Raw genomic sequence first — 20,053 nt, 5'->3', positions numbered from 1 at the left:
TTCTGACAATCTTCAAAGATTTTAGATACTCTGTGTAAATACCCTGGATTTTTACTATCTTTTTCTTTTTTTTAAAGATTTTATTTATTTGACAGAGAGAGAGAGAGAGAGAGAGACAGTGAGAGAGGGAACACAAGGGGGAGTGGGGGAGGGAGAAACAGGCCTCCCACTGAGCAGGGAGCCCGATGTGGGGCTCGATCCCAGGACCCTGGGATCATGACCTGAGCCGAAGGCAGACGCTTAACGACTGAGCCACCCAGGCACCCCTTACTATCTCTTTTTCAATCTCTTGATGAGCCAAAATGGTCTAACTTCCTTTTAAATTAACTATCAAATTATCTTTACCATTGGGGTATCCTCTGTAAAAAGACACAAATAACCAATTAATTCAAAGCAGTGCTACCAATCTAATTGTTAAAATTTTATTAAAAATAGATCTGTTCCACACAAAAATGCCCAATAATTTTGACAAAGTTGCAAAAGCAATTCAACAGAGGAAGGACGGCCTATCAACAAATAATGCTGGAACAACTGGACATCCACAGGCAAAAAAAGGGAACCTTGACCTAAACTACATACTTTATTAAAAAAATCAACTCAAAATGCAGCATGGACTCAAATGTAAAATTATACATCTTCCAGAAAAGAACATAAAAGATAAACTTTGGGACCTAAAATTAGGCAAAAAGGCTTGACTTGCCTTTATGACAAAAGCATGATCTATAAGAGGGAAAGTTAATAAATTTGAGTGCATAAAAATGAAAAACTCTGCTCTGCAAAACCCCTGTTGAAAGGATGAAAAGACAAATTACAGACCCTGAAAAATATTTGCAAATCATATATCTGACAGAGGCTTTGTATATAGAATATATAAAGAACTTCCAAATTCAGCAGTAAACAAAAAAATAATTCAAACAGAAAATGGGCAAAAGACATGTATAGACCTTTCACCAAAGAAGTTATACAGATGGCAAATAAACATATGAAGGGTTTTCAACATCATTAGCTCTCTGGATGAATCTCTAAAGACAACAACAACAACAACAACAACAACAACCAAACAGCTCCCAAAGGAGCTGTTACAGGTTAAACTGTGTCCCTCCAAAAAGATCAGTTGAAGTCCTAACTCTAGTACCTCAGAATGTGACCTAATCTGGAAATAAGGTCTTTACAAATTTAACCAAGTCAAGATGAAACCATGACAGCAGGCCCTCATCCAATCTGACTGGTGTCCTTATAAAAAAGGAAATTTGGACACTGATCTACAGAGGTAAGACCACATGAAGACACAGAGGGTGAAGATGGCCATGTGCCTGGGGTGATGTATATATAAAACCAAGGAAGGCCAAGGATTGCTGTCAAACACTAGAAGCTGGAAGAGGCAAGGGAGGATTTTCCCCAGAGCTGTCATAGAGAGCATGGCCCTGCTGACACCTTGATTTCAGATTTCTAGCCCCCACAAGTGTGAAATGATAAATTTCTGTTGTTTTAAGCAATCTTGTTTTTGGTACTTTGTGCAGCTGGCCTAGGAAACAACACGGATATATACTGCATGGTTTCATTTGTGTAACAATCACGAAATAACATAATTATAATGATGACACCAGATCAGTGCTGATGTCAGTTTCTTGGTTTGGGTGTTGTATGGTGGCTATTGTGGGCATGGTGTGTTAGTGTGGGAGACGGTGTACACTATATATTTCTTTGAAGTCTATTGTGAATCTATAATTACTATGAATCTAAAAAGTTAGAATAATTGTATTCAAAATAAAAGTTAAGGGGGTGCCTGGCTGGCCCAGTTAGTAGAGAGCATGTAACTCTTCATCTCGGGGTTGTAAGTTTGAGCCCCAGGCTGGGTGTAGAGATTACTTAAAAATCTTTAAAACTACATCAAAAACTAATGATGTACTGTATGGTGACTAACATAACATAATAAAATAAAATATAACTTAAAAAATAAAAAAGTTAAATACAAAAAATATGTCTTTCACTTGCATGATTAGCCATTTGTATAATGGAAATACAACAGAATCTTCTTTGATGACTCAGGTTCTTGCAGTGACTCACTGTGCCATTCTTTAAAGTCAACTGTTACTGTAGAGTGTATAGGTGATTGACTTGACCACACAGTGGCCCTGGGACTTAGCTTATTTCAATTTCTCCCTGAGGAAGTTGGTTTCTGGTGATTCTCTGTCCCACAAAAACAGAATACAGGAGGTAGAAAATTTTAGTACACTGAGGAATCTGTTCCATTGGCTTCCAAGCCCCTACACTTCCTAAGTACCACCAATTCTTTGGTACATACACCCACCGAAACCCATACTTGCTGGCAGGCTGCACCTATGTTAGTGGAAGCATATTTCTTGGCAGAAAACTTGGGACAGGAGGGTATCAGTGTTTTCAACCAGCCACAATGCAGGCTTCCTTCATCCAGTGAGGCAGATGATCTGCAGTTTGTCTTTGTCCTGGGGCTCCCCTCCACTGGGGCTATTGTCAAGACGGGCAGTGGTGTATCTGACACCTGTTTTTTACTTTACTCTGCTGTCAGCTGGGGCTTTGAGCAGGCGAGGCTCTGTGGGCAGGAACACGGGGTATATTGCCCCTGAGGACAGTATTCTATCTGCAGAGTAAATGGCGGCTGCACAGTGAACCACTGCCTGATGTCACAGCCCAACAACCTGGAATGTGTGTTAGAATAATGGGAGTGTGCCAGATGCCAAGCATGTCTTAACATACTGAGCGTTCTGCAGACGGTGAGGGTGGGAGGGAGTTTGCAGTCAGCCTTCAGTTTGCTTCAGGGTTGGAAGGTAAGAGACACCTCGGGTGCCTGGAACCTCCTCTTCACTATGGGCCTGTCCCTGCGCCTATTGAGCCACATTCTGGGATGGCTCACAGGAAGCACTGTGACTGACTAATGTCAATCACTCTCTTATTCCTCAGGAGATGTACCAATTCACTAAAAGGTGAACAGAGAAAAGGAAAACAAGGATTGAACAATGGGTTGTTTTGTATACCTCAGGTGACAGATTTGCATGGACGTTCCTCTCTGAGTTAAGGTCAACCAGAGGTTTCTTTCTTGCAGAACTTATACCAAATGTTCAGCTTGCCAAAAACATCCCTTTCTCTCGTCTGCTTCTTGCTGATCTGTTGAGTGGGAAGGCAGCAAACTAGCAGCTCCTCTAGGCTGCAGCTCCCCAGCACTGCTGAGGCCTCCCAGAGGCCGCAGGGCTTCCTTCCCCTATTGATGGCTCAGAGTTGTTGGACAGTTCTGACAGGGGCTAAGCTCAATCCTGAGATTCCTTCTTCCCTCTCCTTTCTTTCCTTTCTACAATCTCTGTGCCAGAAAGGAACTCACAGTGCTGGGCTGAGAAACTTTCAGGTGAGCTATGCCTAGGTTGTTTCATACACAGTACTTACCACAGTGGCTGGCAGGCTGCACCTGCACAAGGAATGGATTAATTGCCTCAGCATGGATCATGCATAAATGGATTTTTAAAATGCTTTTCTATTTAGCACCCCATTAATTTCGGTGAGAGGTTATCCTTTAATAAACTTTATAGCACCTTATCAGAAAGAGAAAGGAAGAGGGATTAATTACCTGTGGTCTTTGATAAATCACTCTGGCATAGAAACTGCAACGGGTACTAAGATCATTAGTCTGGAAAGGCATTGAAAATGATTAGAACACCCCACAGAGCACACATATACAGTAAAAATAATTAAAGACCCTATTAGAAACACAGATATTACCTGGAAAATTTCTCTTAAGAAGCGGGGAACTGGAGGCTGGTAAAGCTTAGAAATGGGGTCTTCTTCAATTATTTCAATTTGTCCCACATTTGGATGAGCAGTGAGGATGTAACAGAAGCTAGGAGGAGGCACATGAATTTTTACCTGTTTAAAACGAAGGCAAAGGTAGAACGTAAATATGCTAGTAAAAGATTCAAATACACTATTAAAATCTACTCTTTAATATATAGGTATTTATTCACAGATGCATTCTATTTCTCTGGAAAGTTGTATAAGAAATAGATTATGTTGTTTATCTCTAGGACCAAGCATAAGAACTTTGATACTTTTTGAATTTACCATGGATTCAAGACTTCATTTAAAAAATTAATTCTTCAGAGTATTCTTGAAAAAACCATTTAGAAACTTTTCCCTCTTAAATAATCTAGAATTGGGCATTTTTATTTTATTTTATTTTTTTAATTTAATTTTATTATGTTATGTTAGTCACCATACATTACATCATTAGTTTTTGATGTAGTGATCCACAATTCATTGTTTTCGTATAACACCCAGTGCTCCATGCAGTACATGCCCTCTTTAATACCCATCACTGGGCTCACCCATCCCCCAGCACCCCCTGAAACCCTCAGTTTGTTTCTCAGAGTTGGAATTGGGCATTTTTGACAACTATTTTCCTGGTCTAGTACTGTACAGAGTCATAGTTTTAGCAGTCTGCTAGGAAGTCAGCTACCACACAAGCAAGACAGCTCCCCGTTTTTAGCTTTGGGAGCTATGGCCCAAAGCAGCTGCTAGTCAGTCTGCTGGATAAAACTCAGGATGAAGAAGAAGGGACACATTTTGATCGGTTTTGCTACATGTGAGCAACTACCATAAACAATTTGATGCAGCAGGAAAATGGAAATCCCTGGCTCACCTGGTGGTTGAAAGAATATCCACAGAGTTTATTTATTAGGTTATGTGAGTTTGTGCTCTAATTGGTAACTGAGTGTTGGTTCTAATAGTGATTGGGAGGTGGTGGGGAAAACATCCTGTGTCTTAATTAGGACGAGGCTAAGACCCTAATTATTGCAATGGCATGCAATGGCTGTGGCTTAAAAACATCGCCGTAAATTAACCACAAGAAGAATGGAATGGCATAGGCAGAAAGAGCAGCCAGAGTTTGGACTTTGGAGTGAGGTGAGCAAGACTGAATCTCTGTCCTCCTGGCTCTCAGTCCCTGGACCTCCCCTTTTCAGGGATGTGGACTATGAGTGGGGCCTGGCTCAGCAGCGGGCAGAGCAGGTAGTGACCAGGGGAAGCTCTTCCGATGGTGTCTTACCTCTTCACAGGCTCGGCCATGGCCAGGTGCTTTCAGAGGCATCACTGGAGGCCACATGGTATCGATCAAACTGAAAAGCCCTGCTGTCCTGGAAAAAGAAAGGATGTTGTCCATAGTATTCATCACTTAAGTGCCTCTTTATGATCTGGTCATATGCAGTTTTGCCTAACAGACACCATTCCTAATGCCAAGGAGATACCATTCAGGATGCGTGGTGATTCAGATGGGGAAGACAGTGTCACACAGACCAACAGGCCTTTGAAACTGCACAAAAACAGGAAGGATACTGTTCATTAAATTATGATCCATCTCCCAATGAAGTATTATACAGCCACTGAAATGGTTACATAGAAAATATTTAAAGACATGGAAAAATGTTTGATACCTTGCTAAGTGAAAAGCAGGCAACAAATTATAATGTCTTTATGTGTATATCTACGCATGCACCCACATGTAATAAGCCAAAGGAAAAGGAGACTGAAAGATATAAAAATGATTTTAGTCGGTATCTGAGTAGAGCTTAGAAGTGATATTCACTTTCTTCACTGGGCTTTTATGTGTTTCCTTTTTCCAAAACAGGTATGTGTTACCCACATAAGAAGAAAATTATCTATTTAACAAATTATCTAAAATAAAGAATATAGCCAGACACAAAAGGACAAATATTTTGATTCACCTCATGAAGTTCCTAGGGCAGTCAAATTCACAGGGACAGAAACTAGAAGGGTGGTTGCTAGGGGCTGAGGGAATGGGAAATGCACAGTTAATGTTTAATGGTTTGGAGTTTTAGTTTAGGAAGATGGAAACATTCTAGAGATGGATGAGAGTGATGGATATACAATAGTGTGAATGCACTCAATGCCACTAAAAATGGTTAAGGTGGAAAATTTTGTGTTATGTACATTTTACCACAATGAGAAAATCCTGTTTTAGTTGCTATAGGTATGAGTGTGTGTACGCACACATACACGAATAGCTCACAAAGGCTTCTTAGATTTTGCTCTAAGTTTCAACAATATTAATATATAATATGTTGTTTACTTTTTAAAAAGCTTGTGTCCTTAATAATTAATGTGACATATTATTATTTCTTTCAGTGTTTAATAGCAAGTACTGTTTTAGGTGCTTAGGATTTGGCAGTTAACAAAAGTGAACAACTCAGAACCTGAAAATCATGTACTAGAACAAGACTCAAGCACTTCTCCACCTCCTTTTGGTTTCTTACACCACTTACAATAGAAGAAGCCCACGGAGAGTGTAGCCTGTGACAAAGACCCAGCTCAGTATCATTCCTGTGAATTTTCAGGTTCTGGCTCAAAATCAAGCACAAAAAATAAGCAAAGGCAGGGAATTAAAAAAGGAGTGCCTAGTGAAAATTCACTCTCTTCCTCTCGTTTTTTTTGTTTGTTTGTTTTTGTGTTTAAAGATTTTATTTATTTGAGACACACAGAGAGAGCACAAGCTGGGGAAGTGGCAGGCAGAGGGAGAAGCAGACTCCCCTGCTGAACAGGGAGCCCGACGTGGGGCTCGATCCCAGGACCCTGGGATCATGACCCGAGCTGAAGGCAGACACTTAACTGACTGAGCCACCCAGGTGTTCCCCTCTTGATTATTTCTGAGAAGTACACTGCTGCAGCTATTTGTGTGAGTGATGGACAGGGCTGGGTGACCCAGGGCCAACTAATGTCAGGAAAGGCTGTCAGGGAAGGTTTGGAGGTGAGCTCATTTGACCTCTCACTGCCCTTCCCCAAGACTAAGGAACTGGGTGGGTCCACTGTGCCTCTGGGTGAGGGGGAGGGAGAACAGGACATGGACTGTCCACTTGCTCCCTGTCTGCCATGTGCCCGGGACTTCCTGTTCCCGGCTTGGTTCCTTTCTTTTCACTGAGCATGCCTCCTGACTCGTGTTCCTCCTCCATCCTTCCACTGTTTGATGTGAGCTCCCCAGGGGATGGGCATGGATTTGTCCCAGTTACATTTCCACTGCTGCAGAGTAGTGCCCAGTTCATACAAAGTGATCAAAAAGACTTGGTTTGGTGAATGAATAACTGACACCCACTATCACAAGTGCCTACATACTTCATTGCAGAAATCAGACCTAGCATCTTTTTTTAAAAAAGATTTTATTTATTTATCTGACAGAAAGACACAGCGAGAGAGGGAACACAAGCAGGGGGAGTGGGAGAGGGAGAAGCAGGCTTCCCGCTGAGCAGGGAGCCCAATGCGGGGCTCTATCCCAGGACCCGGGGATCATGACCTGAGCCGAAGGCAGACACTTAACGACTGAGCCCCCAGGCGCCCCAGACCTAGCACCTTTGATATGCTCATTTCCTATTTGTAAGTCTGAGAAATGCAATGTTCTAGTGTAAACAGCAATTTTCTACACCAATAAATAAACTGTTTCTCACCTTAGACCTGACTACATTTCTAAGATAAAGCTAAGATGTTACTCAAGCCCCTTGTTTAACAGGGAGTGGGTGCAGCATGGGCCTTGGAGTCAGACCTGTGTCTCGCTCTAGCTCTGCTGGTTATGTACTATGACACCTTAAGAAAGTTGCTTAATTCCTGGCCCTTCTGTCTCCTCTTCTCTAAAACTGGGAGAGATCAGTATGTAACTGCTGTTACTGCTAGGAGTGAAATAAATAATGCATGCACAGCATCTACGAGGGTTTCTATGCTTAGAATAAGTACTCAGTACATGTTTCTGTTGTGTGGAGTCCCATAAACACCATGGTGACAGGGTTCTGTGGTCAGTTAGGGTTGCGGTGTGCAGCGTATCTGTGGCTTAGCAGAACACCCTGGAGTGGTAGACTCTGGAAAACCTTGTGTAAAAGACACATGTAAAATCTGGACAAATGGAAGTTTCTTCAGTTTATAACCATGAAATCCTTTTTGGTGTAATCACTATTAATATCCCAAGAAATCAGTGTTCCCTTGGAATTATCTTTGAGAAGTGCTGTACTACGAACATATTCTTAGAAAAGTTCTATTTGAATTTAATGATGCTAATTTAGAGGATGCTACTAATGGCTAATTTTTTAAAGTTTGTACTGGTTACAAATTTATATTTCAATGTAGACTCTTATGTATAGGATCCCTATGCATTAAATAAAAAGCTTAGTCTTATAAAAAATCAGCTTCTCTCCTGTCGTGGAAAATAGATATGATTCAGATGGCTGTTATTGCTCTATGAACTAGAACCTTTGTCTTGGGCAAGACACACGTTCCTCCAAATGACTCCAGCCTCTGAGTGGGACAGACTTTGTGCTGAAGCTAACTTTTGGCACAGTTAGAGTGTATTGTTCTTCCCACTTCAGTTCATTCCCTACCATTCATTTTTGCATAAGGTTTCACTTTGTTGCATAGGAAACTCATTCTTAAAAGCCATCCCTTTGGGCGCCTGGGTGGCTCAGTCATTAAGCGTCTGCCTTCGGCTCAGGTCATGATCCCAGGGTCCTGGGATCGAGTCCCGCATTGGGCTCCCTGCTAGGTGGGAAGCCTGTCTTTCCCTCTCCCACTGCCTCTGCTTGTGTTCCTGCCTTCTCTCTCTCTGTGTTAAATAAATAAAATCTTAAAAAAAAAAAAGCCATCCTTTTAAAATATGTTTAAAACAACAAACAAGCTGCCTGACAGGGTAGAGGCTACCAAAAGTTTATATTTTAATTTTTAAAAAAGTTTACAAAATAAATATTTAATTAAAATAGAGAAAAAGGACATATAAAGTCATTAGGTTTATAAATATGATTTAAAAAATCTGAAAACGTCATTTTGCCAGAATAAATTTCTTAGGATATATCTTAATTTATAGATTACATGAAGTGAATCTGCAGAAAAATTTGGGTCACATCTCAGAAAATTAGGCAGCTTCTATAGCTACATTTTTATTTATAGTAACAGATGTACTTTTTAAATGGGAAGACATTAAGATACATGCACATATTAAAATTATATTTACCAAACTGCACACTTAAAATACATTTTGTACATTTTGTTATGTACATATCATTATATATATATTTTTTACCACAGTAAAAAATTATATTTACCACAAAAAATAAGTAGTATTTTGATTGGGGTCTCCAGGGACTGTTGATAGTTCATAAAAAGGGGTATCCTTTCTGTGAGATGTGATGCAATATGAACACCCCAAATTCTTTACTGTACCATAGGAACATAGAAGGTGGTATAAACCCCATTTTTAAAAGAGATATGTCACAAATGAAAAAATTCATACTTTTCGAGTGTACAGTGCACTGATTTTTAGTGTATTCATAGAGTTGTGTAACTTTCACCACTACTTTCAGAATGTTTTATCATGCCAATATTATCCCAGATACACTCCCTGCTGTGCCCATTAGCAGTCACTCTTGCTACTGATCTACTCGCTGTTTTTATGGACATTGTAAATAAATGGAATAATATAATTTGTGGTCTTTTGTGTCTGGCCTCTTTCACTTAGCATAATTTTTTTAAGGTTCATCCATGTTACGACATGTGTCAGTACTGCATTCCTTTTTGGCTGAATAATATTCCATTGTATGGATATTATCCATTCATCAGTTTGTGGACATTTGGGTTGTTTCTACTTCTCAGCTTTTATGAAAACTGCCTCTATGAACATCCATGTACAAGTTTTTGTGTGGACATCTATTTTCAGTTCTCTTGGGTAGATAACCTAGGAGTGATTTGCTGGGTCGAATGGTAATTCTGTGTTTAACTTTTTGAGGAACTGCCAAACTACTGTACACAGTTGCTGTACCATTTTACATTCCCAACAATGTGGGGGGTTATAAATCCAATTCTGCTTTCAAGTTAAATAAATGTATTTTCTAAAATTTGGAAACATGAAACTTTGCATCTGGAAGGTAACTTCCAGATACAAACTTTGTATCGGGCTCTCTGCTCCGCCATGGGCCTGCTTCTCCCCCTGCTTGTGCTCTCTCTCTCTGTATCTCTGTGTCTCAAATGAATTAAAAAAAAAAAAAAAAAATTCTTAGTATTTTTTTCCTACATTCACTTTTATGCCTTTTGGACACTGAAATTTTAACAAGAACATGTATTATTGTTTTTTAAAAGATTTTATTTTTTTATTTGACAGAGGGAGACACAGTGAGAGAGGGAACACAAGCAGGGGGAGTGGGAGAGGGAGAAGCAGGCTTCCTGCAGAGCACGGAGCCCAATGCGGGACTCAATCCCAGGACCCTGGGATCAGGACCCGAGCTGAAGGCAGACGCTTAACAACTGAGCCACCCAGGCGCCCCAAGAACATGTATTACTTTTATTATCCATCTTGAAAACCAAAAAGTTAGGGCTCTGTTAAAACAGTGGTAATCACTGGAGAGAAGTGTCTTAGAGTGAAAAGAGGATCCTCTTTAGTCACACACAGGTCTGGTCTAAGCCTAGTTGTGACCCCCCCAGCCACGGGCTGTGGACATGTTTCCAGGGTGGTTGTGGGGACTAGAGAGAATGTATCTTTTGTGCCTGAGTGTGGCATAAATGGCAACTGCTATTGCTATTATTGGTATTTTTAGGTACTTTCAAATAAACTTCCAAAAAAGTAGTATCATTTAATTCACAGTTATTTAACTATTACTGCTTTTTTAAAACTATTTAATCAGCAATTCATTTGATTTAAAAAAAAACTTGGTTTGAACTAACTATAGATTCACAGAAAGTTGTAAAGATAGTAGAGAGATGATCCTGTGTAGCCGTCACTTTCTTATAAATAGTCCAGGTGTGTAAAGTACTAGCATATAATAAGCTAGTGATACAACTACTCATAAATGCAAAGTGTACTCTTTTCAAAGACACTTATTCCTGTGACCAAAAGCATAAGCAGGACGTAGGATCAGAGATTTCCTTTAAAATGGTTTTCAACTCGGGGCGCCTGGGTGGCTCAGTCAGTTAAGTGTCTGCATTCAGCTCAGGTCATGGGATCGAGCCCCACGTCAGGCTGCCTATTCAGCAGGGGAGTCTGCTTCTTCCTCTCCCTCTGCCCCTGCTCATGTTCACTCTCTTGCTCTCTCTCAAATAAATAAAATCTTAAAAAAAAATGGTTTCCAACTCTTCCTCTCTTTCTAACAAGAGTTACAGCAAGAGGGGACCAACTTGAGGGCATCTCCAGAAAAAGTCTCATAAATTTGGCATAAGAATCTGAAACGGTGTCAACACTCAGATGCCTCTCTTGGGGTTAATAAGAGTGAAGGTGCCCCAACCTAGGACAAGAATGGTGCACTGAACTGAATAAGCTATGCATGCTCAGAAAACACCAAATGGGTATATCCACTTAGAGAACTTTTGGCTGAGAATGGCAGATCTCTGGCCCCTGACTCACAATGCTCTCAGTCATATGACGAGTTAAAGATGACTGGGGTCAGTCCTGGGGCAGCAACAGCAGGCCCTCTGGTTGGCACTGGAAAGGAGGCTGTGAGAGTAAGGACTGTGACTGGGGACAATATTAAAGAGGACTTTCAGAAATATATACAAATAGATGAGGAAGGAAATGGGGTTCCAGGCTCACTGCCATTTGAAACAATGCTAAGTTTATATATTTTTACACGAATTTTATAAATTCTTTGGTGCAATGAATGATTGACTTCCTCTGGTCTTATTATATCCAATCTTATTTATCTTTTTTTTTAAAGATTTTATTTATTTATTTGAGAGAAAGAGTGAGAGAGAGAGCACCAGAGGGAAGAGGGTCAGAGGGAGAAGCAGACTCCCTGCCGAGCAGGGAGCCCGATACGGGGCTCGATCCCGGGACTCCAGGATCATGACCTGAGCTGAAGGCAGTCGCTCAACCAACTGAGCCACCCAGGCACCCTCCAATCTTATTTATCTTGACTGGTAGATAATTAATGCCATTTGGAAAACCAACTACTCAGGTAAGGGAAACTAAGATGTTCATGGCCTCCAGAACACTGGAAGAAGGTAAAGGTGGCAAGTTTTTCCCTCTGCATACTAGATTAACTGATACTACATGCTTGCTAGGCCTGTTTTCTGAGTTATTTTAGTGGCTATTTTCCTCATCTGATACTGTATTATCTAACTACTACTCCCAAGTCTTCACTGGGTAATCTAACACTGCCTGAACCACTTTCTTTTGGGTGTGGATAGAGTGGAATTTGCTCCAGGAGATTTAAACCCCAGTGGTGCTGTCAACTATAATAGGAAGGCAACATGTAAAGAAGCAACATGGTCCACTGAGTTAGTTCATACTGAGAGAGATTTTTTTTTTTAATCAAGCATATATTTTGGGTATAAAATGTTCCTAAAATTTGTCATGTAGTTGGTAATTTCCCCATACCTACTATGATAGTAGTACTCAGAACTCTGCAACACAGATTATCTGAAAAATGGAATACTTCAGACCTATGTTTCTCAAAGTGGGGCTTGGTGACCCCTGGAGGTCTCTGACACCTTTTCAGGTGGCCCTCAAGGCCAGAACTATTTTCTAAGACCTGATTTTCCTTTCTAATGAGTGCACAGGGGAGATTTCCAGAGGCCACAGGATGCATAATACTACAACAGTTTGAACGCAGGGCAAAAATGATACTCCCTTGTATTCTAATCAGCCAGACATTAAAGAGATCAGCAAAACATAAAACAATACTACTCTTCTCACTAAAGTGGTTTTGTTTTAGAAAATATTTTTCATAAAAATGCTATTTATGTTATTATTTAATGGGTTTATTATTGGGATTTTTAGGTGAACTAATAAATATTTATTTTTTTCAGTTTTAATTTCAAATATGCTGAGTATTTCTATAGACTCTTTTTAAATTTTTTTAAAGATTATTTATTTGAGAAAGAGAGAGAGAGCATAAGCAGGGGGAGTGGCAGGCAGAGGGAGAAGCAGGCTCCCCGTGGAGCAGGGAGCCCAATGTAGGGCTTGATCCCAGGACCCTGGCATCATGACCTGAGCTGAAGGCAGACGCTTAACCGATTGAGCCACCCAGGAGCCCCTATAGGCTCTTTTTTTAAAAAAGATTTTATTTATTTGAGAGAGAGCAGGAGCACAAGGAGGGGGAGGGGCAGAGGGAGAGCAGACTCCCCACTGAGCAGGGAGCCCCATGTGGGGCTCTATCCCAAGACCCTGAGATTATGATCTGAGCCAAAGGCAGATGCTTAACTGACTGAGGCACCCAGGCACCCTTCAAATATGGTACATATTAATATAAGCCACATTTAAAAAAATCTCCTTGGGTTCTCATTAATTTTGAAGAGTATAAAGGGCTTCTGCGACCAAGAAGTTGGAACTGTTCTTTAAGCCTTAATGTTGCTTAAGACTGACTCCACCATTTTCCCTTCATGTCTGTCTGTCTGTCTTTCTCTATGCACTGGATGATGGCCACCTGCCATTAGAAGACATAGGCTGCACATCTTCCTTCACACAGCACTGGCTCTATGTGCCTGAACTCCTACCCATCAGAAGACAACAAGCTAAAGGAGAAAGAAAAAGAAGATAACAGGCTTCAGGCATTTCTCTTAAGTTGTATGTTTAGATATAATCACAGTGCAGTCTAAGAAATAGTATCTTCCTTATTCCTGAATCATTACTAATAGTGTTCAACTTAGACAGGAATATTATTTTTAGTTGTAAAGACAACTTTCTATTCTTTGTAAAATTAGATCAATGCGTCTGGTTACTTATAAGTAATATAATAATTCTCATCACTTTATACTTTCTTATGGCCCAACACTCAAGAAGAATATAGTAGTTCTAGAAGCAGGCCAACTGGCAGTGTTGAGAAAGACCTATGGGGATCCTGAGGAAGATGTCTTCCTGGGGATGGGAGCAGCTGGGGGGTGCACACTTGCTCCAAGAGAGGAGGCCCACCTCTAGGAACTGCCCGTACTACCACTGTGAATGCCTTGTCAGTACCAAAGAGAACAGCAAAGGTGAAGCAGTCTTAAGGAGACTATTGCTGCAAGAACCATTGTTAACATTTTTTAAAAAAGATTTATTTATTTATTTGACAGAGAGAGGGAGCTAGGGAGAGCAGGAACACAAGCAGGGAGCCGGATGCAGGGCTCCATCCCAGGACCCTGGGGATCATGATCTGAGCCGAAGGCAGATGCTTAACGACTGAGCCACCCAGGTGCCCCCATTGTTAACATTTGTGCAAGAATACAGGTGTGAGAATAAGCAGAGGAGTCTCACTTGTAGATGATCAAAACTACTGTATGAATCCCAGAAGGCAACAAATCCTCTTTTCTAGTAAGGTATTCCCTCTTGAAAATCCAGATATAAGCATAATAACAGCTACCAATAATTACTTGGTAATTTTATCATAGGCCAAGGACTGTTTTTAGCATTTTACATATATTAAGTTTCATCACAACCCTGTTTGTACAGATAAAAATCACAGCAAATAAATTGACTTGTTTAAGGTTACCCTTTCTAGTAACACATGGTAGTTTAGACTTAGGTAAAAAGAAAGTATTTCTTCAGAGGCCTTACAGCCAACATGTGCCCTCCACTGCTTACAGCCAGGTGCCTGTGGTCTTGCAGGGCTGGCTCCCTTTCTTGCAGTGTTGCTACCTCCTACAGAGGGTCCATGCCACACCCACACCACACCATGGGAGAGCACAGAGGTTTCCGGGGCCACCACCAGTAAGCGGCAAGAGGCTGAAGCCAACTCCATATCAAACCACCCCAACAGGATCTGGTGACATTTTAAAACTTTCTCATGACTGGGTATCATCTGGGTCAAAGTTATCTCTTATTCACTACAGCACAGGCATCACAACACCCGAGTAGATCCTGGCAGTCAGAATGGTAGTAGGAGAGCCCTAGGAGAGCTGTGCTGGAGAGAAGCTGGGCATTCCCTCATGGGCAGAGCCCCTTGGCCTGTCCTGCCTGGGAAGGTGTGCTGGAGAGGTTGGGAGAAGGGATGTGTGCACACACACTTGGGGACACTGGTCTCATCCCCAAGGCATTCCTCAACCAGGCAAGGGGAGGCTACACTTGAATGAGGGTCTGGAGAGAAAAAAAGTGAAACTAAAGAGTCAAAGAAGTCACAGAAAGAAATTTTTGAAAGTAGCTAAATGAGGGGCACCTGGGCAGCTCAGTCAGTTAAGTGTCTGCCTGTGGCTCAGCTCCTGGGATGGAGGCCCACGTCGGGCTCCCTGCTGAGCCTGCTGAGCCTCCCAGCTTCCTCTCCCACTCCTCCCGCTTGTGCTCTCTCCCTCTCTCTTCCATTTGAGAATTTTTCATAAGCCTTGACTTTCCTTTTAAGAAACCTATGGTTTCTAAATTTCTTTTGTCTAATCACACTTGTTTAATTAATCTAGTATCAGACTCTGCTAGTCATAAATACAGTTTTAACATAATTTAAGAAGAAAAAAGACTGTCTTCCAGAAGGTAGCTTAAATCCCTTTATGTCCTTTTATGTCATCTTCATTACACTCAAAAGAGAACTTTGAATTAAATAAGCTTTTGTTATGATACTGAAATGTATTTCCTTCAAAAAGGGTTTGGTCTACTAGAGAAGACATTACTAGATGGCCCAGGAGATCCTTAACACATTGATAGGAGCCATGGAAACCTTGAGATCCTAATAAGATTAGATAACCAGTGATTTAAAATGTATCATTATGCTGGTGAGATGGTAACCTGGGGCAGTCACTTTGGAAAATAGTTTGGCAGTGACCCAGCAATCCTGATCTTGGGAATCTACCCTAGAGAACTGAGCACTTAGGTCCAAGCAAAAATTGTGTATGAGTATTCACAGCAGTTATTATTACTCATGATAGTCAGCAAGTGGCAACAAGCCAAATGTCCATCAACTGATGAATACATAAATAAATCTGGTATATCCATATAATGGAGTATCAGGCAGCCATAAAAAGGAATGAAGTACTGCTACATGACACAACATGGATGAACCACAAAAACATTATGCGAAGTACAAAAAACCGGCATAAAAGACCACAGAATATATGGTTCCATTTATATGAGGTGTTCACTATATGCAAATCCAGAGACAGAAAGCGATTAGTGTTTGTCTGGGGCTGGAGAGAATAGGAAGCAACTGCTAATGGGTATGGAGTTTCTTTTTGGGGTGATAAAAATGTTCTGAAATGAGACAGTAATGATGGTCACACACTTTGTGAATATAAAAACTACTAAACTGTATACTTTTAGAAGGGTAAGTTTTATGGTGTGAAAACAGAATCTCAATAAAGTTGATATTTGAAAAGTATAACTAACTTAAGACAAGGATCTCCAGCAAGGAGACCTCCAACCCTGACCTGAAATAAGTCCAGTGTTACATCCTCTTCAGTTCTGCTTAATGATTTTGCTACAAACATCATCTTTCTTCCCTTTCCTAGAAGCTCTCACCCAAACGAATATAAAAACTTCCAGAAAACCAAAGGTTGGGGACTTTTGCAATCAAACAGTGATGCTGTCATCTCTACTTAGAAAGCTTACACGGGACCCAGTAAGCAGTACGAGGGCTGGGAGAAAAGAGGAGAGAGACGCTAGGCAAAGCTAGACAATCCTTAACACCCTTCTTTTACAATGCCTGCTCTTCCTTTTTCTAAGTCAAGACAGGCAGGATGTGTGGCACTAGCTCTGTGTTCCCCTTGTTGGCGCCCCCACACCCCAGGTGAGCCAGGCATGCTGCTGACCCATGGGAGTGAGTCCATGACCCTGCACAGGTCTGCCATGAACTCTGAGATAGAGGCTGTATGTGTGCTGATGCCCAGTGCTTATGGAAGCTAAGGAGAACATGAATACTAAGAAAAAGACATCATTTTCACCTGAGTTTACCTAAACATCTATATAAAGACATGGACAGCTTTTGAAATAGGCTGTTCTGACTGATGGCTGAATTTCAAGGAATGACTTCAGATTTAAACCTTTTCTGGTGATGAGAAAGATACTGAAAACAACAGAATGCATACTATAAAACAGCTTTTCAGTAATACTGCTGGGATGGTTGTATTCACTGCAAATGTACCGCTAGCTGGGCCTGGACCTCAGCACCTGTACACACGTACTCACACAGCCCTCTAGCCATTCCCCTGCTGGGACGTACCAACCCCTAGGTTGAGTAGCTAGCAAAGGCATCAAATCAGGCATTTTGACCACAGAGACATTTCTCTACTAAGAATATCCCACAAATACTTTATAAATCCAGGGAAGAACATTTTCCAAGGCTAGTCCACGGAATTTCAGGAAGGTACTTTTCAAACTATAGATAGCTGGAGAAACTGAAAAAAGTAAATTAAATATACACCTGAAATTAAGCCTTTTGCACTGTTCCTTTCAATCACTGATTAAACTGCTATAATTATGTAAGATAAATTTGTAACTCTGGAATGCTTCACATTTAACAAGATATCTACTACTTATATTTAAAAATGTTCTTCCTAATATCAACTCTTTCTTCAAGATTTGAGATATAAAAATATTAACTAGCACAATTTTGTATAGAACACGTTCTTTGCAAGTTTCTGTTCTACCTTAGCAGGAAATCTCTCTCTCTCTCTCACACACACACACACACACACACACACACACTAGAACACGTTCTTTGCAGGTTTCTGTTCTACCTTAGCCCGAAATCTCTCTCTCTCTCTCTCTCTCTCTCTCTCTCTCTCTCTCACACACACACACACACACACACACACACACACACTCCACTACTTGGGAAATAAGGAATTCCTGCAACATGTTGCTATCTGGAAGTCTGCAAAGTTCTAGGTCTTTCCCATGTCCCAGGTGGTATTTATTATTTCACATGTTGTATTCACTCACCAGTGTGGAGGCAGGAACACCCACATTTCCACAGAAAATCTGTGAGCCCATATTTTTTGATACATGTTTTTTTACAAACATTATTACAAGTATGCTGATACTTGAAAAAAAAAAAAAAGAAACCTGCCTCCTTACAATCTACTATCATGACTTCACATATCAAGTAGCCTCCCTTCTTATACTCTAAGACTGAAATAATTAACAATGGGGTGTCAAATAATGAAGAAGAAAACAGAAAAACACTCTATCAAGCTCCAACCTAATTAATAAATCAATCTGCGCTATTGCATGGACAGCTTCAGGGAAAAAACTATGGTGCTGGAAACACAGAGGTACAGGACCTTTCCCTTCTACTACTGGAACAGGAAGCAATGTTAGCTGCCACGCTCCCCACCCCATCCCGCATGTTCTGAAACTGGCATTTCTAAGCATATGTCATAGGAGAGGCAGCCTGCAGTGGGAAGGTTCTCATGCCTTACCTCCACCCCCACCCTACCCAATCACAGACAGTAACTAAGGGAAGGGATGGTGGTTTATTTTGTAATCAAGCATTTGGCATGGGCCACCTCACCCTATACCCCTAAGCCCAACCCCAGTACAATCAAACTAGACTATGCTTCAGGATACCATAACACAAGCAGAATTTACTTTGGAGCCATTTAAAAGTGTGTTTAAGGTAAAATATTTACTCTTGATGAGCTTTAAGTCCCTCATCTATGAAATGGATAAAATAATACTTGCTTTAAGTGGTTATTTTGAGGATTATATACACGAATGCACACCCAGCATAGTATCTGGCATATGATAAATAGTAGCCCTTGTTATTATAAACACCCTTTTGACTTCTTTTATATTTTACTGTTTCCCTTGATGCCTCAGTTAATCTCATTACCTGTAAGAATATTTCTTGGACCCGGGGAAGGATACCCAGCCTCCCACCGTGCTGGGTGTGGTCCCAGGAGAGCTAAGGGTCATTTCAAAGAGGCTTATGATACTTAATGAGGCCCTGCCTGTAGGGTCACAAAAACAAGTCTAGTTACATACTCTTGGCCCAAGCAGTTCCACTTTGGGAATGCTATCCCCAAATCAAAGTACCATTCATGACCTCAGGGTATGAAAAGATTTCTTAAACAAGTGAAATGAAAGCACTAACCATAAAGGAAAAGATTGACAACTTTGATAAATTAAGTATTTCAGCTAATAAAAAAAAGAACAAAAAGACATGCCACCTATATAACACATAAACCGTGTAGAACCACTGAAGAACTCATTTTCAGAATATATAAAGCTCAATACTGAAAAAAAAAAAAAACAAGCAACAGACTTGAATAGACCCAAGAGGGAATACAAATGGCCAATAAACATAGCAAAAGTTTCTCAGCCTCAGTAAGTCATCAAGGAACTGCGATTTAAACCAAAATGAGATTCTACTATAGATCCATCAAGGTGAAAAAGAATATGAAGGGGGTGCAAATCAGAGGCGGAGACGAACCATGAGAGACTATGGACTCTGAGAAACAAACAGGGTTCTAGAGGGGAGGGGGGTGGGGGGATAGGTTAGCCTGGTGATGGGTATTAAGGAGGGCACGTACTGCATGGAGCACTGGGTGTTATATGAAAAAGGCTGAATCGTGGATCACTGCATCAGGGACTGATGATGTGTTGTATGGTGACTAACATAGCATGGTAAATTGAAATTAAATTAAAGAAAATAAAGACAGGATCAGTAAAAGGGATAGTTTGACAATAAACATCTTGTAAATAATTTTGTTTCTCCTTTTTACCTTAGCTGCAAAAACCTCAGAACCAGATCTTAAGTTCAATTATTTCAATTATAATATTCCATGAAGTATGCATGTTTGTGGTATTGCCATGCCCTTGGCACTGAGGATGGAGGGGTGGTTAATTTTCTTTTTTTTTAATTTAATTTTATTTTATTGTGTTGTGTTAGTCACCATACAGTACATCATTAGTTTTTGACGTGGTGTTCCATGATTCGTTGTTTTCGAGGGGTGGTTAATTTTCAATTTCTATTTTATATTTTTGCTATTATTTGTTCTCCAAGTGAGTGACACTGTAACAAAATTATCTGAGATAAAAATAAATAATAATATAGACTGAAAAAAATTAAAAAAAAAAAAGAAAAACACTAATTCAAAAAAAGAAAAAAAAAAGAACAAAGTCTGGAAAAAATAAGGAAAAGACATCTAAAGA

General features: G+C 40.5%; 1 protein-coding gene across 10 annotated transcripts in view; it reads right to left on the bottom strand.

The window, feature by feature from the left end:
* SPIDR (scaffold protein involved in DNA repair) overlaps positions 1-20,053 on the bottom strand; it is a 563,099-nt gene that overhangs the window by 36,400 nt on the left and 506,646 nt on the right. For 8 of the 10 annotated variants that reach the window (XM_027596436.2, XM_027596461.2, XM_027596428.2 and 5 more), the window contains 3 exons: positions 5,072-5,159; positions 3,751-3,894; positions 3,599-3,658 (listed from right to left, as the gene is read on the bottom strand). In XM_027596436.2, the coding sequence (XP_027452237.1) occupies positions 3,599-3,658; positions 3,751-3,894; positions 5,072-5,159 (292 nt within the window). The remainder of the gene's footprint in view (positions 1-3,598; positions 3,659-3,750; positions 3,895-5,071; positions 5,160-20,053) is intronic. The other 2 variants (XM_027596446.2, XM_027596452.2) reach the window with 1 other exon arrangement.

The sequence above is a fragment of the Zalophus californianus genome, chromosome 4, assembly GCF_009762305.2.
Source record: "Zalophus californianus isolate mZalCal1 chromosome 4, mZalCal1.pri.v2, whole genome shotgun sequence".
Classification (NCBI taxonomy): domain Eukaryota; kingdom Metazoa; phylum Chordata; class Mammalia; order Carnivora; family Otariidae; genus Zalophus; species Zalophus californianus.
Note: the sequence above shows the minus strand (reverse complement) of the source record. Positions and strands in the feature narration are given on the sequence as shown.